General features: G+C 31.6%; 1 protein-coding gene across 1 annotated transcript; it reads left to right on the top strand.

The window, feature by feature from the left end:
• The first annotated feature begins 1,141 nt into the window (after positions 1 to 1,141).
• LOC143145893 (very long chain fatty acid elongase 7) lies at positions 1,142 to 16,838 on the top strand. Its single transcript, XM_076309682.1, is given in 8 exon segments — positions 1,142 to 1,187; positions 1,190 to 1,287; positions 3,061 to 3,109; positions 3,909 to 4,099; positions 6,846 to 6,926; positions 6,994 to 7,156; positions 9,584 to 9,723; positions 16,674 to 16,838. Coding segments are annotated over 8 exon segments (933 nt in total).
• Positions 16,839 to 19,019: the final 2,181 nt, after the last annotated feature.

Genomic DNA, 19,019 nt, shown 5'->3' with positions numbered 1-19,019 from the left:
ATTCTCGATTACGAAGGTGTGATTTCGTGCAATATTGTTATTTTATTTCATGGTTATTTTGTTCTTAAAATATAAATACACGGTGTCTCGGAAATACCTGCGTAGTTTGGTGAGAATCAATAAATTGTACGCATGTTTAAAAACTGTACAAAAATTGATTTCATAATTATTTTGAAAAAACTTCACGAATACAAATTTCGAGGTAACGTAACTCGAGTAATGGTTTAACGTATGCTATTTCTTTTCCATTTGTTAATTGTGTCTTGGATCCAAATATACGTACAGGAACTTTTGGGACACCCTGTATATTATTTTGTTCCGAGAAAGTGTGATATTTCTGTCAAATTATAGTACAGAAACGTTAATATTTACACAAGAAAACATTATGTTACCAAACTACCAGATCACCAAACGACAATCAAAGTTTCATTCGTTCTAAAATTAAAATTACTTGAAAATATTAAGAATCTGGAGTACGAGTTTTCCACGAGTATTCAAAAATAAGAAAAATAATTAAACAGTTACATTGCTTTTTGTCAATACAGCGACGCTTCGTTTAACTTTAAATAATATTCTTGAAAACAATACCATAAAATTGTTATTTTTCTATTTTAATTTCAAATTAAATTTTTTCTCATTATTCGAACGTATCCCAAACAAAAATTCATATTTATACAAAATGACTGTAAAATATGAATAGAAATTATTCCTAGTATGACTTTCTACGAATATACGAAATAAGAAGAATAAAAAAATAACCAATAGGTTTCATTGCATACTGTTAACAAATCGACGCTTCGTTCAACAGCAAACGATATTCTCGAGAATAAAATATTTCGTAAATTTGTATCAAATCGTTACCGTTCGTGTTAATTTTACATTAGATTCGTCTCTACTCGCAAAGTATTAAAAAAAATAATTGTTCACAGCGTCCGAGCTGCGATTAACGACTATTAAATTTCGAATAACGATCAGATGTAATCGATCGGTAAATATGCAAATAATATGCTTCGCTGTACAGGTTTTGAACGTGTTTCTTTATTGTATTAAGATAGGGTGTGCGAGAAACCCTTTACAGGGAATCGGGCTTGTGTGCCATGTTCCTGTCTCCGAGTCACTGCTAGGGGTGCTTGCCCTGCAGATGAACTTAGACAGTAGGTTGCTGCCGCGAAAGACGGTGTTAACGTCGATAGTCACCATTCGAAGCGTTCAGTAACCCGAATGTCAGTCGATATCTGCAAACTCGATGGCCAGGATGGGAAAGGTCTCCCAATTCACGTGCCACAGGTACATCTTTTTCATTACTTCGTGCGTCTTGACGAGATTTCACGGTTTTAGTGCGAATTGACCAGCCCTTTTGAAAATTTTCAAAATTCCTTGCACTTTGCGCATTTACACGAAACTGCTTATGAAACGTACTTGTGAAAAGAAATTGGAAACTAGGAAAATTTGAATTGCACGGTATGTAGAAATAATCGTATAAACGTATACAGAGTGTAAAAGTAAGTTGGGACCTAGCGTTAAGTGTACGTAGTATTCGTTAAAAGTAGTACATGTACATACGGAGCTGAAAATGATTTGTTTCGAATTTATAAAATAATTTTTATTGTGGAACGTTACGAACTTTTATGTATAGAAAATATTAGACATGTCTCTTGTTAATTTTGCTTCGCGTTTGTATTTCTTTGTGACTTATTTGAAAAAGTTGAGGATAATGATCTTTTCCACTCACGTTTATTAATGTTTTCTTTCTTTCGAGGAGTAGTGAGTTTTAATATTTTATACAGTGTAAATTCTATGAACAATTATATGCAACGTTTAAAAACAAACGTACAATTAGCTTTTTTCGAACTTTGAATTTTCTTGAACATATGGTATTAAATTTCTATCGTTTGTAAAGCTCTAGAATGGAATTCATTCTATTGGTTTCTTAAGCGTTAGTAGTAAATCAGTCCCAATCCAATATCTTGAGTATACATTTACGGGCAATTTAACAAATTAGTAAGTTGGTCGCAATTTTTCGCTAAAAGCAACGAAAAGTACTTAGATTCTACGAATCTTTAAAGTGAAATTAAACCATGAGTTGTAAAGCCTCTAGAATCATTATAAGAAAACTCTGTTTGTTTCTTTCCACTACTTTAACGTAATATATGTTTTATTTTTGTATACATTTATTTTTATCTTCTTTAAACTATGCATTTTTACTTTTTTCTCAATATATCCCATAACATCTTTGGTTTTTGATACTGTGCATCAATATATAAAAAATGTAACCGTTTAAAAGATTCATCTTTGTTGTGACGCTCGAAAGATCTATTTATATAAGTGTCTATCACTTAAATCATTGAAGAGCAAATTGTTGATAGTAATAATGAATTGAATTGGGTCATTTTTTCCCCTAAATGTGATTTGAATTTCCAGTATTTCCATGTGACGGTGTAAATTCTATTCAATTCTTTATTGACAATTTTCTTGTATAAAAATTATATATCAAGTTCTTCCAAGCATATTTTTATTCGTTCACGAATAATATAATGATACTTAAGTTGTTAATATTTGTGACCTATTTTTCAGGTAATTTTTCAGACAAAAAAACTTTATTTATTTATTTATAACTGAAAAAATGATATAATGCAGTAATGTACTATTTTAGTTAGAGCAAATATAAGAATAATTAGAAATTTTATATTTTACATGACTATATCAAATTTGTAATTATTCTTATTCTCGCGCTAATTAATACTGTTATATTGTGTCCCTTTTTCATTATAAACAATATTTTTCGCCTGAAAAAATAGGCAAAAAGTTTTAACGATTTAAGTAACATTGTATTATTTTTCAATAAAGGAAAAAGGGAAGTATAGTTGGAAGACCTCAATATAATTTTTATTTTAAATAATTAAACGAGCACTATAATCATTTATGTTCAACTTATTTATATATTGTCGTCTTATGTTTTGTCGCTGTTATTTTCTACTATCGTCCACTACATTGTCGCAATTCTTCGCCTGGTTGTGACATTCGCATAACCTTTACGGATGATATCTTCACTCTTTGAAGAATGTGGGACTTCTGGAAACGTATCGTTACATCATGGAGGATGCAGCAGGTCAGTATTAAAATTTATCTTAATATATTCTTCGTTACTTAATTTTATTAGTCTCATAATGTGTTTAAACAATTGGTGTCATTAATAATTTACCTTATTTGCCTTTACTATAATAATAAAGTGTATCTTTATTACATTCCTTATAATACAGTGTCTTTATTACATTCCATATAATCAAGTGTATCTTTATTGCATTCTGTATAGCACAGTGTCCTTATTACATTTCATATAACGAAGTGTATTGTTATTACAAGAGTCATAATTTTATCCCGCTCAAGTTCTTTTACTTATTCGTTGTTTCTAAATCTTTTCGTAACAATATTGGAAAACATTTAGACTATACTTTTTATACAAAACTGTAGTTCTTTTATTAACACGTGTGTCACACTGTTGTAATTATTGATTCAATGTAGTTCCTCCTAATAAAATCTTAAAAATTAACAAGAAGTATCTATGGAATATAAAGGTAATAATGGCGTTAGAAAATCTAGTTTTGGTAGTGATTTGTTATATTTCTTTTCTTATTATTATGATAAGAACCCAATATAGTGAAGGTAAATTTACAACGTACAGTAGAGTAGACTGAATAGTTACACTAAATGATAGATTTTATTGTGTAGTAGAAAATGTTGATGCAAGGAAAATTGTAACACGTAGTTATTTTTGACTTAAAAATAATTAAAGTGCTTTAGAATCTTCAATTTTCTGGAATGACAAACTTTAATATTATGAAAAGAATCGATAGTTGTTTGAATAAAACATTTCGTTTTTATAATCCATTTTTCATGTTATTTTTCAGATCCTAGGGTAGCGGATTGGTTCTTGATGGGCAGTCAAGTTCCATTGTTAGGAATTACATCCCTTTATTTGGTGTTCGTACTTCGTCTCGGTCCACTCTACATGAAGAATCGAAAGCCATACAGTTTGAATAAAGTTATGATTTTTTATAACATTTTTATGGCGATTGCAAGCGCAGCCGTATTCTATGGGGTGAGTTAAACAAACACAGTTCCTTTTGCGCATGTCTATAATACGGAGTAGTCTAATTTAATTACTTAGAAAAATTAATCCTTAATTATTAGGAGATTATGTTTGTAGGCAATGCTTGAAATTGAATGACATATACGAAAGGAATACTTCTCATTCAAATTATAGTTTCACTAAACTTCTAATCTGTATAAACTGTCTCACGATGAGGACCACAATCTACAAGATGTTAACAAAATATACTACTCGTTATATAGTCTAAAAGATTCTTTTGGTCAATTTAAATAAAAAAATCAATGTTAGAAGCAATTTTCGATGTTGGGTAACCCAAGCGATGCTCTTTTACCATTTCTATGAAGTTATTCGGAAAGTCATTTCGTTTTTTCTGATGAAAATGAAACACGATTTTTTTAGAGTGTATAAACATTTTATTAAATTATATATTCTCCATTTTGTAAAACGAAATGACTTTCCTAACAACCCGATATATATAGAATGCTTGGCAACATGTGTTCGAAATTTTAAAGGGCGATTCCACATGCCAAAGTTGGACGAAAATCAAGAACAATGATATCGCGATCGAGGCTTCGTTTGGAAGTTATTAATTGTTGAACATAAAGGGTGTCAGAAGCAAGAGACTTGTGCTACTGTTTGCTCGCGTACGTCAGCTGTCTCACGGCGCACGCAGTGTCACAGTAGTCTAGGAGGACTCACTTACCTCGTACTCGAAGTAATGACTTATGACATCACGCGATACTGCTATAATTCTTTCAAAAATTTTATAAAAGGGCTAAATAGTAGTAGGTTTTATAGCAGTATCGCGTGACATCGTAAATTATTACGTCCACTACGAGGTATGTAGATGGGTTCTTCTAGATGGCTCAGCTTCGGTTTGTCGCGAGATAGTTGATGTCTGAGCGCTGGCGTACTGTAGTCCCTCACTTCTGACATTTACGTGTATCTTCAGCAATTAAGATCTCGAACGCAAAGTCTCAAATGCAATTTTGTCAGGTTTAAAATCGTTCTTTAACATTTTAGATAGATACCTGTCGACGAACACCCTGTAATAGGTTGTTCAGGCTAATTCCCTTATTGCGAGGGAATGAAACAAGTGATCAATGTTACCAAAATCGAAAATCGCTACCAAAGCTGTCAATATGAATTTGTTGACGTATTTTAACTGATCACGTTTTTCTCAGTTTTCTGATTTTTTAAACTTCGTCATCTGTCAATAAGTTTTGTTGTTCGATAAAACTTCTTGAGCAACCTAGCACTGTACTGTTCAATAAGTTTTATCGAACGACGAAACTTATTGAATAACCTACTATGCTTCGTGTTACAGAATTACATATTTATTCAAATATTTTTAGTTTTATTCGAATTATTTCACAGCCATGTTGTACTGGCCGGAACAAGAAGATTTTGCTTCTTACAACGTTACAAAATTGTTAATTGTAGAAATGTTGACTAAATTCAACTGTAAATTATATTTATTTATTTTAAAATATTATATCTTATTGCGAGAGAATGAAACGAGTGATCAATGTTACCAAAATCGAAAATCGCTACCAAAGCTGTCGATACAAATTTGTTAACGTATATTAACTGATCATGTTTTTCTCAGTTTTCTGATTTTTTAAACTTCGTGTAAAAACAGCTGGTTGTACAGTAATCTGTGAATAAGTAATTTTATTCACAGATTCTGCATGACTGAATAAAATTTGTGTACTATTAGTGCAGGGGCGGGGATCTTGAGACTTGTGACACAACGTACATTCTTAAACGTTGTTTATTTTAATTAATTAAAATTGAAAAATCGTTATTTTTAACGATTTTTTCATAATAATAAAAAGTCGCGTAAAATAAGAATAGCGTAGTCAACGTAGTTAGCATAGTTATTAATTGTGTGCTTTGTTAATGTTTTGTTTCTACTACTACCTCATTCAATACACGTACATCCTAGAACTTTATTCATCCTTATTTTATAACCACCAGTATTAGATAATTCCTAGAGTATGTTATCTTTGTTTTTGTTCGGTCTATGGCAAAAATAACGTGGATTAAGAAATCGTTTGCTCGTTTACGGTTTCCTGAAATGATATTAATTTATATTTAGCTCAGTACTTCTTTATAATTTCGTTAAAATTTGACTGTAAATTAAGTTGGACTATGAAGTTGGAATGTATGAAGTGACACGTGATCTTTTAGTGTCATAACGTTTCTCACTTCGCGTTAATACATTTCATTCGTCTCGTTAAGCGGCAGAGATAGGTAAAATTTGATTCGAGTAATAGACGACGAATAAAAACATTGCACGACGCTTGATTTGCACTCTTTATTCGTACGAACAATTATTTGGATAAGCTTTCATCCGTTCCATGTGAAATATAATTTCATTTCGTAATTCGAATAGGAATTTTAATCGAATAAATAACAGATAAAAAGTTCTTCTCGTCTCTGGTGAACACTACGTGGAAGGTTCGACCTTAGTCTGAGATAAAAAATGATTGATTTCGGAATAAAAAACGTCACCTTCCCTAGATATCTAATCGAAAGAGAATCCGATTAACAATCACATTGCAGGGATTGCTATACACAAAAAAGTAAATCGAAAGCAACGATCGAAAGAAATCTAATCACTCGGGACACCGATACTCCTACTGCACTGTTATTACGTTACAAAATTTCAGCTTTCTTATTTGTTGTCATCTTACTGCTTAAAGTATTTAATACATTCTTGAATTTCCAGTTGCTCACGTCGGGCTTCACTACGAAATTCTCCCTAGGGTGTGAGCCTCACACTGTTTCGTACGATCCTGAATCTCTTCGTGTAAGTAGTAAATGAATCCAGAAAATACAGAACTTAATAATACAAGGAATTGTATTGTTCTCGATAGATGGCTCGATGGATATGGAGGCTCTTAATGTTGAAAATCTTCGAGTTGAGTGATACCGTTATCTTTATCCTGAGAAAGAAGTACAATCAAGCATCCTTCCTTCACATTTATCATCATACGTCGACCGTTCTACTTTCGTGGATAGCGTGTAAATTTGTTCCAGGTATGTAAATTGTTACCATTAGGAGTTACTTTTTTTCTTACTTGAATTCATTCGTCTTGTCTTAAACCTCTTCAGGAACATCAGCATATACACTGCCTCTGAAGATTGGAACACTTTTCGATCTTTAAAATGAATGTAAACTTTTTCGCGTATACGCAAATGTTTCACTAAAAATATTATGCTTACGTATTATTTCGTACATCGATGTTTTGTGGGACGTGTTCATTAGGACATTGTAATAAAAAATGTTGCAAAATAAATTGTGCAAATTAAATAGAAAAATTCATAAAATATAATTTCCTGATCAGGAGTTAAAAGTAAGGTCGAGACATCGATGTACGAGTTATAATGAAGATTCTAGAAAGTATAATAAAAATTATTGTTCGCCCTTTATCTATAATATCATTCAGTACAATAATATTCAGAATAATTCAATCAATTTTATTATTTAATTCATATATATTAGTCAGTATTTTAGACTTTTATTTGCAATGAATTCTTAACGATCTCTCTCTCTCTCTTCGAATTTGTTGATGTAAATTATTGCTTGATAACAAAAGGGTGCTGACACTTGTTTATGAAACAGTATCGTATCAATCAAAATAACTAGATATTTGAATGCCAGAAGAAATATAGTTAGGAAAGTAATTAAATTCAGTAGCTCTTGTTTCCTCGAGAAAGAGTAGTTACTAAACTTTTCGTATTTTTTTGAAGAATATTCATGATATGCAAGTGTTATTTCTCTAAGTAATGTAATTCCTATATGAAAGAGTACAGTTTTCATGAAATAGGTATATATATGTATTGAAAAGGGTTTATTTTTACGACGATCGAAAGATGCTCCAAACTTTTATGTGGAAATAAAAGGATGCACGTTTAAGTTTCAAATTATTATCAATATGTTAACTTGAAAATAACCGCTAATATTTGTTTGAATTTCGATGTATTTCAAGAAAAATAATTCGTTTCTGAAGAGGTCAATTCCTTAATTTTTATTTGTAAACATTCTTTATCAACAAATACCATAATTCTTTCATTTAGAATAATTTTTATTAATAAAAATACTACCGTTATTATTTATCTTTTCCTAGAAATTACAGAAGAAACATGTGTTTTAATCACATATCTTTCGACAATAAAATTTTTAATTCTAGTCACATTATACGTCTAAATAACTAAGACTTTGAATAGCAGTAGTAAAATGAAATGAGTAATTGAACATTAAAAGAATTCAACATTTTAACCCTTTACACTTCAATTGAAAAGACAAATGCTACAGCTAGGTGGTTAGTTTTAAATTAGATAAAGTTTGAATAAACGATCTTAGCATCAAGAAGAAAAAAATGTCTCCAAATTTAAGTCAGACAAGATATGTCTAAAATTAATCCAGAAATATTAAAATTTGGTCAATTTATATCAATATATATGCAAATTGTTCTAAAATTCTATTCAGAACTGAACTTATTGAAGTAATTAAAGTATTTATAAGTAAGATTATAACTAAATAGATCCAGGTATAAGCAGTGTAACGTTTCGTTTAAAATTAATAAGTTATTAATGAAATATTCAAATTAAAAGAAAAAACAAAACAATTGCATCAGACAAATAGTACTAAAAGACCGTGAAGGATTAAAATCATGAAACATACACGAGACAGAAATATTTTTATTATTAATGTTAGCCTTTTGTGGACTGGAATGTACCCAACAACATATTTTTATCGTTTTATACGCATCTCGGGAAATTCTCGACAATCTTGTCATCACGTATAAATAAAGACGTATAATGAGTACGTATCAATTCAATAAATTAAAGTAAAGTTTGTGTATTGGATAAAGTAATTTTTTATACGCGTATATTTTCTGGCAATGGCTCCAAAATCTATTGTTCGTATACCAAAATTATATTCCAGTCTGCCAAGTATTAATACTCCTTAATGAGTCTCCGTTTATTAGTTAACCCATTTTCTTCTATGGTTCCCATTTGGGGGATTCCTGCTATGTTTGATGTCATTAAACTAGCACGTGGTTTTAGTGTTCGTACGAAACATGGAACGTGTTCGTTAATCTAGATCAATACATACCTGTGTAGCAAACTTTTTATAATATTTCACGAACTATGATTTATATTTGACGTGCAAAATCGAAACAATTAATAAAAAAAATGATAAAACAAACACTTTTAAGGAAATGGGTTAAAGGAGCATCCCTAATTTCATCTTCTATGTATTAATTATATTATTTCGATAAAAAATCATTTTCTCTTGTTTTGAAACAAAAGAACGAAATGTATATGCTAATTTATCAATAACGGTAAAAGTATGTTTATTTCCCCAAGAATATTTGTTCTGTCGCGAAAACGATTTAACATTTCATTCGACTATAAATTTCAACGAAACTCTTCAAATGTGAACGGTGTTATTTGCAGGCGGTATGTGGACTTTCGCGATTATGCTAAACTGCATAGTGCACGTGATTATGTACACCTATTATCTCCTTGCCTGTTTGGGCCCAGAAATGCAAAAGAGGATCGCACCTTGGAAACAATACATTACGGGATTACAAATGGTACGTTTCCATTTTCTATCTGACTTCACTATCTGGCGCGTTGCATACAGCGCGGAATGCATATATATTCTCGTGCCGCTCGTTGCGCTGACTGAATTGCCGTGCCGGGAGCGTTATTCGCTCATTTCACCGTGCACGCCGCGTATCGCGTAATCGTAAAATTACATTTCGTCGCACGGCGAATTTTTCAAAAGCAGAATTGCTATTGACGTTTAGCCGCCGTGCCGTGAACACGGGGCAAAGTAAATTAATCTAAGCCAATAACGTGCGGAATGGAAAACAACGAGTAATGAACGACTCTTCGTAGAAACGCCGCTGCGAAAACGTTTCGCGAAACGCTCGAATGGATAATAATTGTGACAACGCACGCGAAGATATGCGGGTCTCGAACCAGAGACGGGCGAAACTTTTATCCGAATAAGAATTTCAAGCATCGAACAGAACATAAACAATTTATATTACACGTCGAATAAAAATAACTTGAATTTAGTGGCCCTTTCGGGTAACGTACAAGGATAAAGCGTCTACGATGGACTTTTCGTTTAAATAATTCTTCCATTTGGACGATATCCATCTCTGTTTTGAGGTAAAAGGGATGCAGAATTTTTATGTTGGTTGAATTTAACATAATTTGTACCACAATTTGTGGGGAAAGAGGAGAAGGATGTTTACTGAGAGCACACTTTCGAATACTTAAAACAACTCCATTTACAGAGCACGATTTATTTATAACTTTCGAAAACTTCTTTCCTAGCTTTTTAGGGATGATAATATTGGCTCAAATAAATACGTTGTTTATCTTGTTATAAGTATAGAGTTTTAGATATATGGAAATAACAAGTACAGTTTATATTATAGTTTATTTAAATGCTTCGATGCTAGGGTTTCGAGATCTCTTTGATAAGTATTTTTTAATATAAGGTAAAATTCCAATTAAAAATTTGCGGGGCAGAAGGATGTTTAATATAAAATTAAGAATTAAGTAACAAGTCAAGTAATAACGATAACATTGACTCAAATTATGCAATTTGTCGAAACATATTGAAAATCTTGGAATAGGAGTGTCGTGTTTGTTTAAACAAAGATATTACTTTCACATATAAATGTATATAATTTCATTACAACTTTTGAATTGTCGTTGTCTTGGGACCGGAATTCAGTTTCTTTTGTGTTTTTTGTGTCAAATAAGGAATTTTGGGTGCACTTAAAAACATTTGAAAACTTCTGATTTTCAATAAATTATTCCAATTTCAAATCATACAACCGTATCTGCATTTCTAATATTTTGAAAATCTGTTAAATATTGAAAATTTCGTAATTGTGTAATTTTTAGTCATAGAACGTTTCTGTGAAAATAATAAAAAACATTGTTCGTGTATATAGGCATTACGCACGTATTTATATTTTAAAAGTTTTTAACACTGAATCTGCATCCTTTTGGGTAAAATAATTTCTTCAAATTAATAAACCTGAGTAGAAGTAATATTAAAAATTTGGAAGAAATTAGAATATATTATAATTTGTACTTTTTGAACATATGGTAGACAAGACGGTCAACATTTATTATTTATTATTCATTATATAATTACGTTCCGAATACAAATAAACGGCCAGTCATTTGTGCTATTTGCATAAATAGTGTCTTCGATTACTACTCACGAAATTACAGAACTTCAAACTTTGTTATTTTTTAAATGATTTAAATTCTTTTTTAATTTTGTTACACAAAGTATAACACGTCAAATGATATGAACAATGGTTTATACAATTCTTGATCCAAAAAGTTATGACGTATGAGAAACAAAGAATCAAATTTGTTATGCTTTTCACAAATGAGGCATAACCCTTAATCGATAGAAATTGGTAAAAAAATCTTTTTGAAAGTTTAAATTTCGATACGTGCAAGAATAATTTTTGCTTGTTTCCACGTAGTCTACTGATCAACAGAATGAAAAGTTTTAAATGGAAATATACACAGCGATCGAAGTTGTTTCAAAGTTTGGTTCCAATTAAACGATTTTGGTTCATGAAATGTTCGTGACATAGAGTGGTTCATTACCAGTGGGGCTTGTGTTAACAATGCTACGGCGGAGGATTAATTTGATGTAATAATAATTATTTATATAGAACGGAGAGTGCATTTGTTTAGAAATGTATACTTTAATCTTTGAAAACAATCGGCAGGTTCAAACAACCATGCAAAATTCAATACGTTTCGCGTACTGAACCAGCTACAATGAAATTGTTCTTTATGCTTCCACTGGCGTGCCAAGAATCGCAGATGAAACGCATACAGCCGTAAAATATAAATGCCAAAGGGAATGTAGAAACAACGCTTTTTTGGAATAACGAAATACCGGATATAAATCCAGTTTTCAAAAAAACTGTTTTATTTGTTTCTAAATATAGAATGTTACGTTGTCTATCTAGTGGACGCAATAAAATTTTAATTTCAACGTTCTACTTCATTGACAATTTTGAGATAAATAAGTGCCGAACGTATTAACACGTAACTTTTCACTATCCTTAAAACATTTTATTAAATTTGTTACCTCACATACAAATTTTAACATTTTTCGCTGAACGTTTCAAACGAAAACGAGAGTGATAGCACGATTGTGAACTGAAGATTATTTTAATTTACATCGTAAAAAAATTTGATTTTTAAAGTGAGAAATTTTATCGAGTATTATACAATCATATTCAGTTTCTCATTTTGATCAACTGTAAGCAAATGTCCTCAAAATTATTAACGATGTCAACAAATATTTATAACAAAGGTCAGAAGATTTCAAGGTTATTCGAGATTATATTGCAAACAAATGAAATAAATATCTACGAAATTGTATTCCATTTATTTCAATCCACATAGGTGTATACTTGTTCAAATTCGTACTAATTCACTACATTATTCTTGAAGTAAGAATACCATATAAGAATATATACGATTCTGTCAAAGAAATGGGAACGATTTAAAAATATCCGTAACACTTCTGCCCATGAAGTCTTATCCAAGCGTAATGCTGTGTACATAATTAAGTTTAGGTTCTGCCAACAGCATTTTCAGTTCTCGCTCCTTACGTATTTGTGTGCTTCAGTTTTATTTTTATTTTTGGATATTTTTCCAAAAAGCACCAATTGTCGATTGTCAAAAAATTTTCCAAAGAGAGAGAAAATGTAGAATAGGCTCAAAATATAAAATTTTTGTGTTTCATAGTTTACAATACATTAATAAAAAAACTTCCGATATCGTACATTGAAATCTCCCTATACAAACATTAAATTCTAATACGATTGTTCATTGCGCAGTGGTCATCGCCTCTGTCGAATAGATGACGTATAGCGATATTAGCCTTAGTATCCATAGGGTGTCCCATTTAAAATTGGCTCGTTTATTTGGGATATTGGATGCGCGGTTACAACTGGGTGGTACGTGGATGAATGTGGGGTGTGTGGTTCACATATATATACGATAATTTCACCTATATTTCTAGATTAGGAAGTTTGTGGTAACTATGATCTCCCTCATTGGATTCTGCTATTTACAAGTTTCTTAATCACACACCGCTGTATGCATTGCCCTAAATACTATAGTATCTACTGTCTTATTTAAAATTACGGTAAGTACAGTATACGTAATATAAAAATGTGATACAACATGAAAATAAGCGGGCCAATTTTAAGCGAGGTATCCCATAAATACTGGCTAATATCAATATCGCTATTGTACAATTTTCAAAATTTTATTATCAAAATTTTCTTATAATATGAAAATGAAATTAAATAGGACGTATAAAAAATTAGATCAATCTGGTAATTCACAATGCGATAAAAATAATGCATAGCCTGAAACCATTGCTTTTGGTAAATAAATGAAAACTTAAAAGGAAATGATTAGAAGAACATCGTTATTGGATATGAGACATAGATATGTATGTTGATTTCAAATTACTATATTGTATCATTTTTAAGTGCTAAATCCAATCCTGAAGTAGGTCCTACATATTACAGGATATGTATATACAAAGAGATTGCTCCTAGAGTATCTAGTTGGTAGATGTAATGGGTTGTGGTTTTTCGTATGTATTTACGTGCGGTTTATTGGGTGCAGTAAGCTTGAGTGCACGCTAACGGTTGCTAGACTTTACCATTTCATGTTTGATTGTAGACATACATCACGATGGATGACTTCGTTAGCTAAAGCATTGCAAATGTGCCCGAGGACTTTGAATTAAAATCGAACGGGATTTCAATGTTTGAATTGCTAGGTGTGTTCGATAATTGAATGTATTTCCATTATTGGTTTTGTAATAGTTTTATAAATAAGCAGTTTCATTGCAAATTTCAATATTAATTATTTCTAAAAAATCATCAAAGATTTACATTTTTTTATTCAAGGTAATTATACTTGGTCTTAACATGATTTTACCATGTTAACTTTCTCTTCGAGGAACTTTGTTTATTTTTCAGATATTTTAGTGTTATTCAATTCTTTTTTAATGTTACTTTAAGAGCATAATACATTATGCATAATATATTATGAAAACTACATCAGAAAGGTTTACAGAATCTGCCATTGTAATCGAAGCATAAAAGTTTCCTCGAATTAATATTTGTAATATCAAAAATATATCGATCGAATGTTGCAAGATTACGAAGAAGAGATTATTTAAATGTCTTTATTATCCACGCATACAAGAACAAATAAATGAAAATTTCAGAGGGTAATGGAATGGGGGAATGAACACAAAATATAAAAATATAAAAGTTCACGTTCGGACATTGAATAATTTTCGAAGTATTGAAAAAAAAAACTTTAATACTATAATCTTATAACTTTACTAAATAATAGTATATATCTCCCCTATACAAACGAATAAATAATCCGCCACTATATTATGAATCAAATTCATGCCCGATGTGGACTCCATGTATTATAACGCAACCTGTAATAGCAATCTAGTACTATACTGTTCAATAAGTTTTATCGAACGACAAAACTTATTGAACAACCTAGTACTGTTAAATAAGTTTTATCGAACGACGAACTTATTGAATAACCTAGTATACTTTACCTCCAAATTGTAACCCTGGTTGCAATGATATTAACATAACTGCCCCATATGATATGTTATATAATAACAGTAGTGGGACAGATTCTTACATGAAAATTGTTACGTCTACGCAGTAAAGCAACCATAGAAGAAGTGACGGTTGATGACCCAAACATCTCTTTCTCCTTCGCAAAAAAACGAAACAAATGTCACTTAATATTAACACGGCCGCGTTAAAAATTTCAAAGAACGTTTGCAGAAGTAAAGAACAGAAGATTTGACATTGTAAACCAGCAGTTTTATCGATAGATACAGATAAGATTCGTTTCATCCGTACAATTACCATAAGAAGGTTACTCGCGTCATGGCAGCCCGCCATTCGATTCGGCCATAATTCTTTCGATAGAATTGTTGGTAAATACTCGAAGCCAATAAAAAGGAAACTGCTGAAACACGGAATGCGGTCGTATGTACCTTCAGTTATCGAATCGTTGTCGAAAGGCGCAATACGTTCTCCCAATGAATACGAAACACATGGTCAGGTAAGCGTGTGTTGCACTTGGCATGGAATGCGCATATCGGGCCATATTCGCCGATCGCTCTCCTCCTCTCTCTCACCCCTACCCCCCCCCCCCTAACTCGATAACCAGGTTTTCACGAGGGCTGAAAAGGTCGTAAGTGCCGGATGCAGAATTACACGTGTAGTTGCGAACAGCGATTCGATTTGGGCTCGAGCCCCGGGAGGAACAACAGCGGGATGAAATGGCGGCCGACGAAAGCGAGGTGAAGGAGAACGCGGGAACGGGTGCGGAGCGGGGAGAGTGGCGTCGGTACGATTTTTAATTAAATAATCCGCCGGCGGAGAACTTTTATTTCTGGTGAGATATCGACGGAACGATTTATCGGGTTACGTGGGCATTTAATTTCAAGCAAAGCGTTTACACTATGCGAAACGGAACGGTGGTAGGTAAAGGGAGGGGATGAAGGGACTGTAACAGTGTAAAGTGTTAATAAGCTTGTTGCACGTGAAACACAATCCGTAGTAATTAATTTCTTTCCTTGTCAAGGTTTCTTCGTTTTCTGATTGTGAATTGAGGAAATTTTGATTTTTGAATTCTTCGATGTATTTGCGTGACATCGATGATCGCTGATATCGGTGTTACGTTTCCATTATGGCGGCACGGAGGTGCAAATTATTGCACCCGATACGATGTTTTCCCATTTTTGTTACTTCTTTGCAGAAATACGAGGAAATTGTCGATAAGGGTAATATGTGATTTGTGAATTTTGAGATACGGGGGAAATGTTGTTTTGGGTATATAAATTGTTTATTCGCGGCTCTTTGTTTCTATCCGGTGTTAGGAATTTGGGCGATGTTTGCTCTGCATTAACGTGTGGTTTATATTTTAACGAGCAGCTCCGTTTTACAATAGTTTTAATAAGAAAAAATGTTTGTTGTTGTGGATTCAGTTACACTGTATAAAATTGTATTTACAGGGATTGCAAAATTGTTTAGAAAAATAAAATTAATGGAATTCCTCTTGTGAAAGAGGAAACATGTTGAGGAAAATTTGAACCAACTATTATTTGCAAACAACCCTTATTACTTATCTTTTTATGTGTATTTCGAGTTTAGTAATTTGAACATCTGTGTTTCATTAAAACGTTTCATTAAAATTAACTTTTTACAGAATTGTAGACTGTAAAACCGATGTAAAAGATTCTCAATAGACAATATGTTTTATTTATAAATGTAAATTTAATTTACAGTTTTTGCAACTCTCTTTTGTAACGATGAGATTTGTCGTGCACATTGGACATTTTTATTAACAAATGGCTCAAATAAGAATAATATAACGAGTTATAGGATTGAAAATATTTCTTCTGTGTTTGCAGATCCAGTTTGTTATTATGGTATGTCACACGTTTCAAGCTCTGTTGCCCTCCTGCGAACCAAATCGAAAACCAGTGGCTTATATATACATGTCACAGATCCTTACCATGTTCTATATGTTTTGCGACTATTATAAGAAGTCGTATCTCAGAAAAAAGACCGAGTAACGGTTCAATGAATCGTGAGAATCAAGGTGAGTAAAGCATCAAACTCTCGATCGATTTGTAATTAACGGGTACAAACGAACTTACTGCAGAATATATATATATACATCTGTTTCGTATACCCTAACATGCTTCGAGAAGCTTACATAATTGGAACGATACATGTATCATGCATATTGCTACAGACGGTTCCGGAATGTAGTACCTACAATTATAGGAACATGCGACTTGTTGCTCGTAAAAGGAAACCCTTGGTACACTCGGTGAAAACATCAAATAACATTCTTTTAAACTGATTCCACTTGAAGTTATATGCAACCAACGTGGCAACGAATTAAATGGAACATAAATTTGCGGTTGCGTTTTTACTTTAAGTATTTTATTCTAAAGTCATTTTTAACCGTACTTGTGAAAATTGTTAAGACTGTAGAAAAAATGTGGAAAATGCAGGCTTTGGTTTAAAAATTCGCGGAGAATTTAATTTGTAATACTTAATGAAAGAACACTTACACTTCGTAGTATTGTTTATACAATTTTTTAATAAGAATATTAGTTTCATTATGTTCAAGTAGGTGACAAAAAAGTTCTATTTGTAAAATAATTAGTTTAGTATGGACATTGCAATCAAATCAGAGGTAAATTTGATTGTAATAAAAGAAAATTAAAAGTCAATGGAGACAAAGTTGATCTTACTAAATTTTTTTAACAGTGAATCATACGCTATCTTTACTGTGAAGTAAGCCCTGCTTAAAAAAAAAAAAACAAGCAATCGTATTAAATTCATTTAATGAAATACCAATTAAAAGCTATACAGACATTATTAATAGTTATATATAGCAAATGATACGTTATAAAATTTAAAACAAAATATGAAAAGAATAAAAATAACCCCATTCAGAATTAATTATACATTTTAATTTGTACTTAATTAAAGCGCTGTAATATTTTATACCATTAATAAAATGACCCACTTTATTAAATTATTACCAAGATATTTATAATATCAGAGTATAATGCATACTAAATACAATATGTTTAATTACTTTTATGTTGTACAGAATTGTGGGCATAAAATAATCAATTTAAAATATATAATTAATGTTTGAAGTGAATATCAAGTATAATATCACGATGGTTTTCTGAAGTCTAGAAAATTATACAAATTAGTTAATACGCAATAACGATTGATCGTATGCTGACAAATTGTCACAGCACCACAACCGTACGATAAAATGTACTTAAATTTACAAGGGTTAGTTACGTTCCGAAAATTATTCGGTTAATTACATTTCGAAATTGAACAATAACCTGTAATTTTTCAATACGCTACATTGCATATGCTGCGTGCATATAAAGCGGTCCATGAATGAAAAATTCATTTTTTCACTTATGTATTAACGAAGTGATACATATGTATTGTACAATATTAATTTTTCAATGCAGATATATTTCATGCCATATTGCAATACACAGTGTTCCGTAATATGTGGGATTAATTTCTAGCATGGAGAGTAGCAGTATCGTACGTAGAAAGTATCGAGCATTGTTTGTACGTGAAATGAAATCAGTTACACTAACGTGAGCGACGAATGATGTCAGTCGTCAGTAAAATGACTTTAGAGTAAAATACTTAAAGTAAAAACGCAACTATTAATTTGTGTTCTATTTAATTCGTTGCCACGTTGGTTGCATATAACTTGAAATGGAATCAGTTTAAAAGCTATTCGTGAGCAAATCTCACTATACTCTGTAGCTCTGCTGTTCTATCTTCCATTTGCACGAAGTTGGTGATACACGCTCTATCTCGTAAATGGAAGCTTCTGACGATACTATAGAAGAGGAGACAATTAATGACGTTACACATAATCAAGAAAGTGGCTTTGAGCGACCAAATTATTTGGTATCGACCATAGTTAAGATTCGCTGTAATTGATGCAAAATCTACTCCGAGTGTAGTCCCTTTAGATAGAGGTATTATTTTCATTATAGTACGATGTATACAATAGATACAGAGTGCTCTTTTTTAAATATCTAAAATGATTTCTCATTTTACAGTAACTGTATTCAAGGTATCAATATTCCTTATTTTATTTTATAATAATTTTAGTCCTCCTTCTTAAACAATCAATAAAATAAGAAATTTGTGCTTACTTCAAAAGATATATACACTCACACGTATTTAAC

This window comes from Ptiloglossa arizonensis, chromosome 4 (assembly GCF_051014685.1).
Source record: "Ptiloglossa arizonensis isolate GNS036 chromosome 4, iyPtiAriz1_principal, whole genome shotgun sequence".
In the NCBI taxonomy this organism is placed as follows: Eukaryota; Metazoa; Arthropoda; class Insecta; order Hymenoptera; family Colletidae; genus Ptiloglossa; species Ptiloglossa arizonensis.
The sequence above is the reverse complement of the archived record's forward strand: the minus strand, read 5'-3'. Positions and strand labels throughout refer to the sequence as shown.